The following is a 12,666-nucleotide window of genomic DNA, read 5'->3' on the forward strand; positions in this document are numbered from 1 at the left end:
ACATTTTCCAGCGTACTTTTTCAACGCATTTCTTTAATTTTTTTTAACTTTTTGTTTTTTTTTGTCAACCCAAATTTAGCAGTGTTAACAACACCCTTCTCTGTGACTTTTTTTTTTTTTTCTTTTTTTTTCACTTTACCTGAACTTTAAAAAATATATTTCGGGGGTTTGTAATCTTTGAAAAATATTTTTTTATAAATAATGTAAAGAAATGATGCGTTGGAGGGTTTTTAATTTCTAAAGATAGAAAAAATATCTATAAATGATGCAGATGAGTAGCTCCCAGTGGGGGATACCATGCACCCGCTAGGTCTGAACTGTGTGTATTAATGCATGACACGGCAACCAACACACGCGCGCGCGCACACACACACGCATACATACACGCACACATAATCGCCTTTTGAGCAAAATGTGTTGTGATGTCAACTCCACAAGGGGGATGTGGGAAGCCGCACAGTGGGTGATCTTATAAACTTCAAATAAATATTACGTATAATAGCAAATAAGTATAACGTGGTGGGTGACTCACCATTTACGTCAGCGCTCCAGAGCCCTCCTACTTTCATTTCAGTTATTTTGTTTTTTTTACCATCTTCAAATTTTGGCATTATTGTTACTTTCCGCGGGACGCATTCTCATTGTCCGTGTGGAAAGCCAACGCCGTACCCAAGTCAGGCCAATGCACCATGACACCATCAGTCACGTGAGCGCTGATTAAATTGCAATTATTTCAATCGATCGGCGGCGGCGGCGTGGCATCCCAAGTGAGAATTAGCGTCTTCGCTGAGGCGTGGCCCAAGACGCGCGTGGCCTGATTTAGGTCGTTTGCCATCGTCGTGGAGATTGGCTCTTTAGCCGCCCGCCTGGAGTTCCCTGAATGAAGAAGGCCCAGAGACAACGGGCGTCGCAAACGTGACGGGCTGATGTAAGCCTGCGGAAAAAAATGGAAACGTTTGATTAAAACGTTGCATGACAGGATATTATTCATTTAGAAAGGCTGGGCCAGGCTGCTCCCTTCGGCCCTCCGAGTTACTTAGCCCGTCTTATGTCGTTTTTTGGCCTACGAAATCAACGGATTGATGTTGTTCTCCGTATTGAAACATTCAGCCCCTTAAGACGGTTTGGTTTCACTTACCAAGTGAGAAGATCCACAAAATAGTCGCAAGAAGCCATGGCAGAGAATGTCTCCCTTTTCGGTTTGAAGTGGATCATTTCACCCGGCATCGGCCTACAGAACATTTTAAAAATCCAGCCCCCAAAGGCAGTTTCACTTTGCAACATGACATTTGGGCGGCATGTCTATCATGAGCAGACTCACTAAAAAGTCTCATGAAGCCATGCCCGAACAAACACCGGCAGTCTGCCATTTTGGTTTGAATTTGACCTTTTCGCTTGGTACCAGCCTCCAGACTTTTAAAAAAGAATTTAACCCCCAAAGACACTTTCACCGAGCAAGCTCAAATTTGGTAAGCATGTCTGTCATGTGGAGACCCACAAAAAAGTCTCATGAAGCCATGCCCGAACAAACACCGGCAGTCTGCCATTTTGGTTTGAATTTGACCTTTTCGCTTGGTACCAGCCTCCAGACTTTTAGAAAACAATTTAACCCCACAAAGACACTTTCATTGAGCAGCCTCAAATTTGTTAGGCATGTCTGTCATGTGGAGACCCACAAAAACAGTCTCATGAAACCATGCCCAAAAAGACACAGGAAGTCTGCCATTTTTTTTTTTTAAGTGGGCATATTAGCGTCATTTACACCCTATGCAGGGGTTGGTCAAATATTGACTAGGGCCTCGAGATTTTGTCCAATTGCAACCAAATTTCAACCCTGTATACCAGACAGATGGACAAATGTCAATTTTGAAGCATTTGAGTTTTCGCCATTGCACGTGGGCGGAGCATAGCCCCGAATTTGGATACCTAGCCACCGAAGACATCGAAATCAGTTGCTTCATCTCGAACCGATCTGCATTAACTGTAAAAACGAGCAGAACCTTCGCACGTATGCTCGCTCACTCCAGCGCCGTCTGCTCCGTTGTGTGGGTGTGTGTGTTTTGTGCACGCACGCTTACCTCCCTCCCTCGCCGACTTGACACTCAGTCGCTCGGTAGAAGGCGAGCTCGGCGGAACGCTCGGAACGCTGACTTCCGAGCCGGGAATATCGTGTGGTGTCTTTAATTAATTCTTCATCAGTGCAGTGCTGGTCAGTAAACTAAAGCTTTTAAAACATTTTTTTTTTTTTAAAGTTCTTCATTGAGAATGCGTTTCATTGCATGTACTCTTGCATTTGACTGGTGTTGAAATAACTGACTGCTAAGCGGGGAGAGTAATAACTGATAAAGAGCAGTGGAATAAGAATGATATTCAAGGGTAATATCTAAACTGTAATATCTTGTGTTTTTCCCTCCACAGTGTGGTGGTGGTGGCAGGGAGGGGGGTTGTGGGGGTCTCTCACATGAGGTCCACCTGCCTGGAAGGTAAGAAAGTCCATTAGAGGCAGATGTTGGATTGTCTCATGCTGACACGCGCCCGTGGGAACGCAGGAACCAATGCGGTGGCGGCAGCCTCAATGAGGACTTAGGATTTTTTTTGGGGGGGGGAGACCCCCCCTATCTCACTCCAAAGAGTAAAGACGGCCCCAGGAAACGAAAGCTAAACATTTTCCCCCCCTTATTTTTGGGACTTTGAATGGATTTTGAATATAAGATTTGTGTCGTTCCTTTGAAATGTTCCTCTTCGGAATGAATGCAAATGAAATGAATGCATTCCGTGAAACTTTCATGTTAGTGAGAAGGGTGCTACAAGCAAACAGCTGTTCATAAATCAAATAAATCATGACACTAGTTTCAAGACAGTTTCAAGGCCAATTCTGTGTCAACTAGTTCCAAACCTAGTGGTCATCTAATGCGATTGGTTGCTCGCGAGAGAGAGCAAAGAAAGACAACTTTTTTTTTTTTTTGGAGCTAATTCAACCAGTTTCAAGGCCAATTCTGAGTTGGCTGACAAACTTTGAGCAGATTTCAAGCCGGTTTCAAGCCTCCTTCGGCATCCGAAGTCATGTGATGTGATTTTTTTTTTGCTCCTGGATAGCAATTGACAATTGACTCAATCGGAACCAGTTTCAAGCCTTATCGGACACCGTAAAATGTGTGATGTGATTGTTTGCTCCCAAATGGCAAAACAAAACAGAAATAAATTTTAAAAACCGTTTCGCTGTTTAAATTTGTTTCAAAGCAAATTCCGCGTCGGCTGACTCAATCCTATTTCGAGCCGCTTCAAAGTCCCATCGAGTGTCCCGAATCTTGTAAATACGGTCATCATAAGTCATGTAATGCGACTGTTCACTCCAGACGGCCAAAACAAAGTGAAAAGCGTGATAAAAAAATCAAATGTATACTTAGCCTAAGATAATGAAGCCAAGTTGAAGCAAAATCCATGTCAGGTGACTCAATCTGAACCGATTTCCGTGCGTCTTGCGCCACTCCCGAACGGCTGTGACTTTTGTCTGGCACATTTGAAGTTGAGACTCAATTTTCCGTAGATGAACATTTCTCGTTTGGCGTTATTCTTCGTTTTAGCATTCCCAGTCCACGGATGGCGGGAACGCATCCACCACAGCTCCTACAACTGACGCCTACAACGTAAAAAGTGAAAGTATAAAACAGGATGACGAGATTATATCAGTGTGCAAAAAATGGAAACATTTCATTTAGAACCTTATCAGAGGATATTACTTATTTAAAAGTGCCGGGCAAGCCTGATCACTATCGTCCTTCCAATTAATTAGCCGGTATTATGTCTTCTTTGGCCGAAGAAATCAAGATTGTGAGGCGCTTTTCCAGACTTGAAAAAAATCAGACCCTGGAGCCAACATGAAATTTGCTGGACGAGTCTCTCAAGAGTAGACGCACAAAGAAGCCATACCTGAAAAGAGACAGGAAGTCTGCTATTTCGGGTAGAAGAGGCCATTTTGGCTCAGAAGTGAGCTTCAGAGTCTAAGTAAATAAATACATCAATAAATAAATCAGCACCCAAAGACCGTTTTCTTTAGCGATGTCGCTGTAATGAGTAGACCCACAAAAAAAGTTCAGAAGCTGTCCCCAAAAAGACGCAGCAAGATGGCCATTTTGGATGACCAATATGGACTTTTTTGAGCAGTTAGTTCTGGGTTCTTGAATTCTGGACCAATTTCGCCAAAGTCTTTGGAGTTGCAAGTACTTTTTGAATGAAAGGCATCATGGATTCTTCCCAGAACGGCCCCTCGGACTGGACCTCGTCCCGGCCCAGCTTCTCTCCGCTGCTGGACCGTCTCAACGGCACGCTCGACCTTGGCCCGGGCCCGGGAATCTCGTCCTCCGACGAGGCGTCGGACCTGGAGAGCATGCTGCTGTGGACCCTGCACGAGCCCAGCACCATCGCGTTGACCCTCATGTACAGTCTGTCCTTCCTGCTGGGCTTCGTGGGCAACTTGATGTCCCTGCGGGTGCTCACCAACCGCCGCAGTCGGCGTCTGGCGGGCGTCAGCGCCACCCGCAGCCTTCTGGTCAACCTGGCCGTGTGCGACCTGGCCGTGGTGTGCGTGTGCATGCCCATCACGCTGGCCAGTCACATCTACACCGCCTGGGTTTACGGCGACCTGTTGTGCCGCGCCGTTCCCTTCACGCAGGCCGTCTCGGTGTCGGCCAGCGTCCTGACGCTCACCGTGATCAGCGTCAACCGCTACTACAGCGTCCGCTCGCCGCTCAGGGCGCGATCCATGTTTACCCGCCGACGCATCCTGGCCACCGTCGCCGTGGTGTGGGCCGCCTCGTCCGCCATGTGCGCCCCCATCGCCATCATGAACCGGCGGCAGGAGATCAGCTTCGAGACCTTTTCCATTCTGGTGTGTCAGGAGGAGTGGCCCAAGCATCGCCTAAAACAAGGGTACGTATTCCATAACTGACATACGAATAGAAATCCAAGCGTTAGACGTTAGGGGTCAGGGTTTGGATTAGAGTCTGGTTTGCCATCTTGGGGTATCAGGAGGAGCGGCCTGAGCCTCGCTTTGAACAAGTTTATATACGACAAAGTCCAAATAGATTTTCATCGAGACATAGGGTTTTCGGCCTTAGGGATAGCATTAGGAGTTGGGTCAGGGGTTTAGGTTACAGGTTAGCAGTTTGCTATTGATAGCGAGTTGTGGTTAGAGTTTTAAGTTTCGGGGTTAAAGTGTTTGGGTATTAAGTTTAACAGCTGTTGGTCAAGGGGCCATGGGCTAGTGTGTGTCATAATTCTTTCAGTGAATTTTCATTGAGACACTGGTCAAAATTAGTATTAGGATTAGGATTGAGGTTTGCTATCCTGGTGCCTTGCCTAAAGCAAGGGTACGTACTCCTAAAGTAGACTTTGGAGGATTTGGGCTAGTCTTAGATTTCAAAGGTTGCATGTTAGAATGAGGGGCTGGTTCGGTCGCCGTTGGCCCAAGGTCAAACGAGGGAGGAAGAAGCGGCACTCAAATAGGCCAACCTGTCGTTCAACTAAATGCAAGAGTATACAAATAGCTCTTAAGTCAGGTCTGAAACATTTTTATTGAGGCAGTGGCTTTAATTTCCATGGGTTTGGCATTCCACAGCACTGGAGCCCAAATAGAAAATGCTCTAGAACCCGCGGACGTCTTTTTGGCTCTTGGGGTCACTGAAAGGCTAGCGTGCTATGAACGAAGAGATACGGTACACCTAAATCAACGAGATAGGAAGGTGCTAAGCCGAGGTGTGCCGAGTATGTTCTGAGAAACGCTATGGAGCTGCTGTTTGAGTCGTCTCCCGATGGCGTGTCGGATTTCTCGATGTACTCTGTATGACATGAGCAGCATGTCAACAGGGCTCCAGGTTCCAGAGGTAAGGAGATTCTTAGGAGAGGATCTGTGTGTGATGGGGTTGTTGATGAATTAATGTGGCCTGAACAAGGTCTTGGAGATGGTCTGGAAATACTGGATTTTATAAATCCTTGAGGATCATATAAGTCCTTGAGGTTTCCATTCCTCCAGTGTGCTGAGATGATTCTCAAGGGTTGGTAAACAGGATAGAAAAGGGTGTCATTTCATTTTAGGGTGTGATATAGGGGAAGTGGTTAGGGTCATGGTTGGGTAATTGGGTTGGATAAAAAAATTAAGGCTCCATCCAAAGGGGTCGGGTAGGCCCAGGCTGTCATGAAATTAGGTTGATCTGGTTTGGTCAGGTCTTAAAATGTCTTTTATCTGGGTTACTGGGTTAAAGGATACGAGTTCGAGCTACATAACTTAGAAGCCTTCCAAAGATTTTAAAAATCTGTTTTGTAGCACTTGTCCAATGTTGGCTCACCGGTGAGCTGGAGCCGTTGCCAGCCGAGCAGCCCGGGATTTAGCCCGCTTCTCTCACCAACAATTAGCTGGGATAGACTGCAGCTCGCCCGTGTCCCTGCAGAGGATCAGCGGTATGGAAAAAGGAAGGCTGCTTCGTCAAGATTCATGCCGACCGTCTCTCTGGATTGCCGTCCATTTGCATTTTGCTCACACTATTCTCTTTTTGGGAAGCAAAAAAAACTTTTTTAATGACTACTTTCTCTTTCATGGCAGTAAGAAATCACCTTTGACTCCTCTTTCAAAATTAATAAAGGTCTTGTTTTGCCGCCGAATAACAATGAACCGGCTTTAGCTGCACTGAGAAGTATTTGGACACACTTGTTCATCCGTTTCCTCAAATAGTGGCCTCCGCTCGGTCCATCGATTTCCGCAAATAATCACCACGCCTTTAACGAACAGGTCCTTAATGACCTAAACAACGAATAGGTGGCCGCGATGAACTGCACGTCATGTTTCTCCAGGGCAAGGCACAGTTCACACGGCACTGTGACTATGGCAAGCTATCACGGGAGAAACATCAAAGGACACCTGAGCAGAAGTTACCAACATGAAGCTCGTTAGCAGTCCGTCCGTGACATTAAGTGTAACCGGAGTTCTCGTCATTGGGCTACACCCTAGTATATAAAACGCAAGGTTCTTAGCTTAAGTTCTTGGAAGAAATGCTTTTGACTGGGATCACATATCTTGAGCCACAGACAACAAAAAAAGGGAAAACGAAAAACAGCCCAACGGTATTATGAGACAAGGTTCAATGTTTGCATGGTGGCATGTGGAGTATTTAGTATTTATTTTAAAAGTATTCATGGAAAAAAGCCAAACAAGGCTCTTTGCAAACAGGAAAAAAACTAAATTACCACAAAATCCCCAAAAGTTGAGGCACAAAGTGACCCAAAAACACACGACAGCCACAATGAATCGAAACAGACTGACAGAAAGCAGCCAACTAAATACAAACAAACGGACAAGACAACGAGGTACACCTGTACAAGACACGAGTGGCTGGAGGGAGCTGATTGGTTGACACAAGGAACACGTCCGACAAGGAACAAAAACCTAACGAGCAAGAAAAAAGGGACACGGGAAAACGTCAAACAAAAGTAAATCTATTACAAATGCAGATCATGACAATTTGTTGAATATGTGTTTTTAGGGGTGTGGCCTATTTTTTATTGACAGCGCATTTCACAACAGCTGCAGCTGTAACCAAGCACTTTACATTGAACATAAAATAGCAATAAGTTCCACGTTGGATGTTGCCCACGTAAAGGCAAAAAGTTGTTGTTAGAATTGTCGAACTGTGATTGGCCACCACACAGGCGCTGATGAGCGACCGCTGAGCGACTCCGCAACGTCTTAAGCCGCAGCGGTAGCCAACCGAAGCTCATTAGTAGCTAGCTGTTGCGGTCTAAGTAACAGCGAGCTACTCGACCTCCGACTTGTGCGTTGCTCCACTTGAACATGCGTCAGCCAATCTTTTTGGGACAATGTCTTCTGCTGGGATGCAAAGTGCAAACGTTGCCCCGCAAAAGTGCTTATTTGGAGCCTTGCTATTTTAAACCTTTTTGGACATTTATGTTTGATGTATTGACAGCAGCAATGTACAGGGACAGGCAGAACAATTCAATGCCGACCATACAAAGAACAAAGAATATAAAAACAACCTTGGCTAAATGAAACATCGTGGGCCAACATGGTTTTATTGACTGTGGCTCGGTTGGTAAAGCGGGTTGCCCAATGACACCAGCACGACCGGCACGAAAACGCAACAAAACCATGTTTCTCGATTGTGGATTGTGGATTGTGGAATCAGCTTTGACCTGATTGCTTCCTCCCGCGTAGATACAACGTGTTGCTGTTTGCGATGCTCTACTGCCTTCCGGTCACCTTCAACCTGACCATCGGCTTCCTGACCGGCCGGCGACTGTGGGGCGGCACCCGGTCGGCCTTTGCCGACCTGGACCCGCGCAGCCAGGCCCTGCACGCCTCTCGCCTGAAGACCCGGCAGAAGATCGCCAAGATGGTGGTGTGCCTCGTGCTGCTGTTCGCCGCCTCGTGGCTGCCGCTTTACGTGGCCGACCTGTGGATCGACCGCGAGCTCCAGCCGCCCCCCTGGCTCCTCCAGACCCGACCGTTCGCCCAGTGGCTGGGCCTGACCAACTCCAGCCTCAACCCCATCTGCTACTGTTTCATCGGGGACCTGTACCGTTCTGCCAAGGTGATCCGGACGCGCTACTACCAGAAAGTGGCCGCCCTCTTCGGGGGCGCCTCCTTCGTCACTTCGGGGGTGGAGGCGTCCCCGTCCGTAGCCGCCACTACGGAGCGGGACCACGTGGCCGCCGCGGCTGGCATCTCCACCTCGGCGGTGACCATTCCTCGCCTGCTGAGCTTGGCGCAAAGCAAAGGACTCGGCCAGAGGATCTCGAACAACCGCGGCGGATCGGACCACAGTATCACGGACTGGTGCCGGTCCAGCCCGAGCTTGTGCGAAAACAACGGCGCCCTTTTCCCCTGCCAGTGGCGTACGTTCGATCCCACCCTGGATCCCTCCCTCGGCCCCTTTCGACTCGACTTACTGCCGTCGCGGAGACACTCGGCCTACGACAACTTCGGCCCGTTACCGCAGAGGATCGACTCTGGAATAGACATCCTCCCTGCGAGGAGGCATTCGGGAGTCAGACAGTGCTGATAAAAGGACGAATCGTTAGCCAGACGGCTCGAGCATCCTAAAGATGCCGCGAACGAGTACGATGTGACCGTTTCGGTAAACCGTTACAAGATTTCTCACCAATGTTGTGTGTTGAATCTCACACAGAAGCCAACGATCATTCGAGGCGTTATTTCCCGCATTGGGCGGCGCTCGAGCATCCCGGCGACATTCTCATTGCGGCACTCGAGAACCCCAAAGACAACCAGCTTGGGTCATTACCCCCGAGAATGGAGTCTGAGAGAGACGCTCTCCATGCGACGAGGCACTCGGGCGACAGACTACGCACTACATGTGACGATAATAAAACAAATCATTAGTGAGCGGACGGCAGCCCAAATCCTCAGAGAATAGAACTGGCGCATGAACATTGATTTTTTTTTTTTTTTTTTTTTTTCTTCTCCACACGGATGTTATCTGTTAAACCCCGAAAAGGAAGCCAGCGATTGTTTGGAACGGTCTTTATCGCAAGGGGCGGAGCTCGAGCATCCCAAAGGGGCCTCTCAGGGTGGCGCTCGAGCATCACAAAGACACAGAGAGAGAAACCAGTTTGGTGTCAAAGGTAATTGTTTTGGTAAAATCTCATAAGGTATCACGGTGATATCCTCCATTGAAGCAAGCAATCATTCAAAACTGTCTTTGTCATGACGGGCGGCGCTCCAGCATCCCAAAGGGACTCTCTGGACGGCGCTCGAGCAACCCAAAGACACAGACAATGTAACCGATGTTTTTGGGTCAAATGTCAAGTTTTGCATTGATGACGATGTGTGTTGAAAGCCCCACGGAGGCCTGCAATGATGACTGTTTTGTTCACGCCAGGCGCAGCTCGGGCAGCCAAAAGAGACTGCAAATGAAACTAGGGCTATGAGCAGCATGTACAAGAAGATTGTTTTGATCAAATCTCAGAAGGTATCGCGCTGGCATTTTGACTTAGATCCCGCGCGGATGCCAGGACCTGCCTTTGTCTCTCGGGAATCCCAACGGATGCTTTGTGGTCGTAGAGAATGGAACTGTCGGGTGAAAGCAGATCATTAAGGTACAAGTTTCACACTATTGTGTCTTTGTTCCGCCATAGAAGCCAACAAACGGTTGACATTAGAAACTGTTTTTAATCACCACAGGCGGCGCTCGAGCGCCCCAAAATCTGCTCTCTGGTCGCAACAAATGAAACTGCCTTGTGAAAATGGATTCTTCTGGAAAAATCCCATTAAGCATCACACTCACGCTGAGTAATAATTCACCGATGGAATCTTTGTCACTCCGTGCGGTGCTCAAGCAAAAAATAAAAAATGAAATCTGCTCTCTGGTCCCAGAAAATGTAAACGGTCGTGTGAGAGCTGATTGCTTTGGTAAAATCTGACCGTATAAACAATGATGTTAAGTGTTTTATCCCCTGTGGAGTTCTCAAATTGTTTGAAAACATTCTTTGGCAGATGCACCCCAAAGAAGCTTTCTGGGCTGCACTCGAGCATATCCAAAGATATTCTCTAGTCGCAGGGAATGAACACCTTTTCGCTCAGATCTCATAAAGCTTCACGCTGTTATGTGACGAATCCCCTACAGAGGCCGGAAATCATTAGAAACGGTCTTTGTCACGACGGGCGGCGCTCGAGCATCCCCGAGACGCTCTGCGGTCGCTGCGAATAAAGCCAGCAATATGAGAAGTGCTTGAAAAGATGATCATTTTGGAAAAAACATGTCATAAGGTTACGCACTCATATTGTCTGTTGAAATCCCCCGCCAAGGCCCGAAGTCATTTGAAAGAGTCTTTGTGTCTCTGGGCGGCGCTCGAGCATCTGAAAAACACAGAATGCAACTGATGAGCCAAAGCTGACGATTTCGGTGCAACCTCACAAATTTGTACGCTGATGTTGTGTGTTAAGCGCTCAACGAAAGCCCCCAAATTTTTTTGAGACAGTTTTAGGCATTACTCGGCCATCCGAAAGTCGCTCTCCGGGGGGTACTCGAGCACCCCAAGGATGCAGAGAATTAAACTAACTCGTGAAAGACGGTCTTTTTGGGTAAATCTCTCAAAATATGAATTGGAATATGTTAATCCCTCCCAGAGGAAGCCAGAAATCATTAGAAACAGGCTTTGTCCCGATTGGTGGTGCCGGAGCATCTTAAAGACGCTCTTGAGCCAGCACTCAAGCACCCCAAAGATGCTGCAAATGTCAGTCACACGTGAAAGATCATTTTGATATAATCTCTTTTGTGTTATAGCCCACGGAAGACAGAAATCATCACAAACATCCCAAAGACACTCTCTGGGCGGCGCTCGAGTACCTCAAAGATGCAGAGAATGAAATGTGGGAAATGATCATTTTGGTCAAATCTCACAAAGTATCAACTTGCGTATGTTGAACCCCGTCGAGAGAGCTCGAGATGATTAGAAACAGACGGCACTCGAGCGCCACCAAAACGCAGTGAATGAAAGTCACATGTGAAAGATGATCAATTTGGTCAAACCTCCGAAGCTTCCACGCTGAGTGTTGAATCCCATTTGGAGGCAAGAAATCATTGCGAACATACCCAATGCGCTAATCCGGGCGGCACTCCAGCGCCCCAAAGATGCGGCGAGTGAAACTAACGCGTGAAAAGATGATCATTTTGGTCGAATGTCATCAAGTAACGGCGTGATGTTACTCGGCAAAGTCAACGTGGAAGCCGGAAATCATTCCAAACCGCTTTTGTCACGTTACAAAGACATACTCAGTTGAGGCGGCACTCGGGGAATCTCGGCGGTACATGAGCAAATTGTTCAGGATGATGGTTGCCTTCTTTTTGAAAGCACTGCGAGGCCGCTTATCAGCCTGGAAGCAGGCGGCGGCGGCGGCGGCGCTCGGTGCCACTTCTTTTATCTGCCCAACAACAAAAACACACCGACGCAACACTTCAGCTGCTGACAGAAGTTGCTGTTTCCTGTTAAAAGCCAACAATGTGCTGACGGATAGTTTTTTTCTCCCAAGGGGAAGGTCATCGTATTATCAGTCTGAACACCACCCAACAATTTTTTTTTTACCTAATTCCGGTTCTTTTTGACACAAAGGATTTAGTGTAAACCAGGGGTATTGGGTGAAGAAAAAAAACATGGGTGAAAAATAATCAAATAAGTGTGTGAATTTTGAGGACGTTGGCATATACAGAAACACACCCGTTGTCACTCACAACTACCTCTTGTTCGTCTGCTTTTTTGTCCCTCTGTTTTATGGATGTCTGTTGTTGGTGTTTCATTAAACACTTGGTCTTTGCCTAAACTTCAAGTGGTCTCTTTCGGGTTTGGTTTTGGAAAGAAAAAACAAAAAAACAAAAAAACAGCCTCAACCACGAGGTGGTTAAAAACCTCCTCGGTGGTGGATGAGAGCCGCCCGGAGTTCCTCAAGGCTCTGGTAAGGTCTGTTCAGGGGTGCTGGAGAGGAGGGTCCGTCGGGAAGTTGAATCTCCGATCCAGAAGGAGCAGTGGGGTTTTCTTCCCGGCCGTGGAGCAGTGGACCAGCTCTACACCCTCGGCAGGGTCCTCGAGGTTGCATGGGAGTTCGCCCAAACACTCTACATGTCTTTTGTGGACTTGTAGAAG

At 47.4% G+C, this 12,666-nt stretch overlaps 1 protein-coding gene across 1 annotated transcript; it reads left to right on the top strand.

The window, feature by feature from the left end:
- Positions 1-2,363: 2,363 nt before the first annotated feature.
- LOC147146593 (galanin receptor type 1-like) lies at positions 2,364-12,346 on the top strand. The gene is made up of 4 exons (XM_086032829.1): positions 2,364-2,376; positions 2,467-2,483; positions 4,259-4,929; positions 8,225-12,346. Exons 1-4 carry the CDS (start codon positions 2,364-2,366, stop codon positions 9,069-9,071), a joined length of 1,548 nt encoding a protein of 515 aa, XP_085888955.1. The 3' UTR covers positions 9,072-12,346.
- The last annotated feature ends 320 nt before the right edge of the window (positions 12,347-12,666 follow it).

The sequence above is a fragment of the Filicampus tigris genome, chromosome 6, assembly GCF_054856515.1.
Source record: "Filicampus tigris isolate MCC_2025a chromosome 6, RoL_Ftig_1.0, whole genome shotgun sequence".
Taxonomy (NCBI): Eukaryota; Metazoa; Chordata; class Actinopteri; order Syngnathiformes; family Syngnathidae; genus Filicampus; species Filicampus tigris.

Excerpts from the sequence above, each read along its gene's own strand:
- LOC147146593 (XM_086032829.1), top strand. Across the intron at positions 4,930-8,224 it reads AAGCATCGCCTAAAACAAGG|ATACAACGTGTTGCTGTTTG; the intron begins GTACGTATTCCA and ends CCTCCCGCGTAG.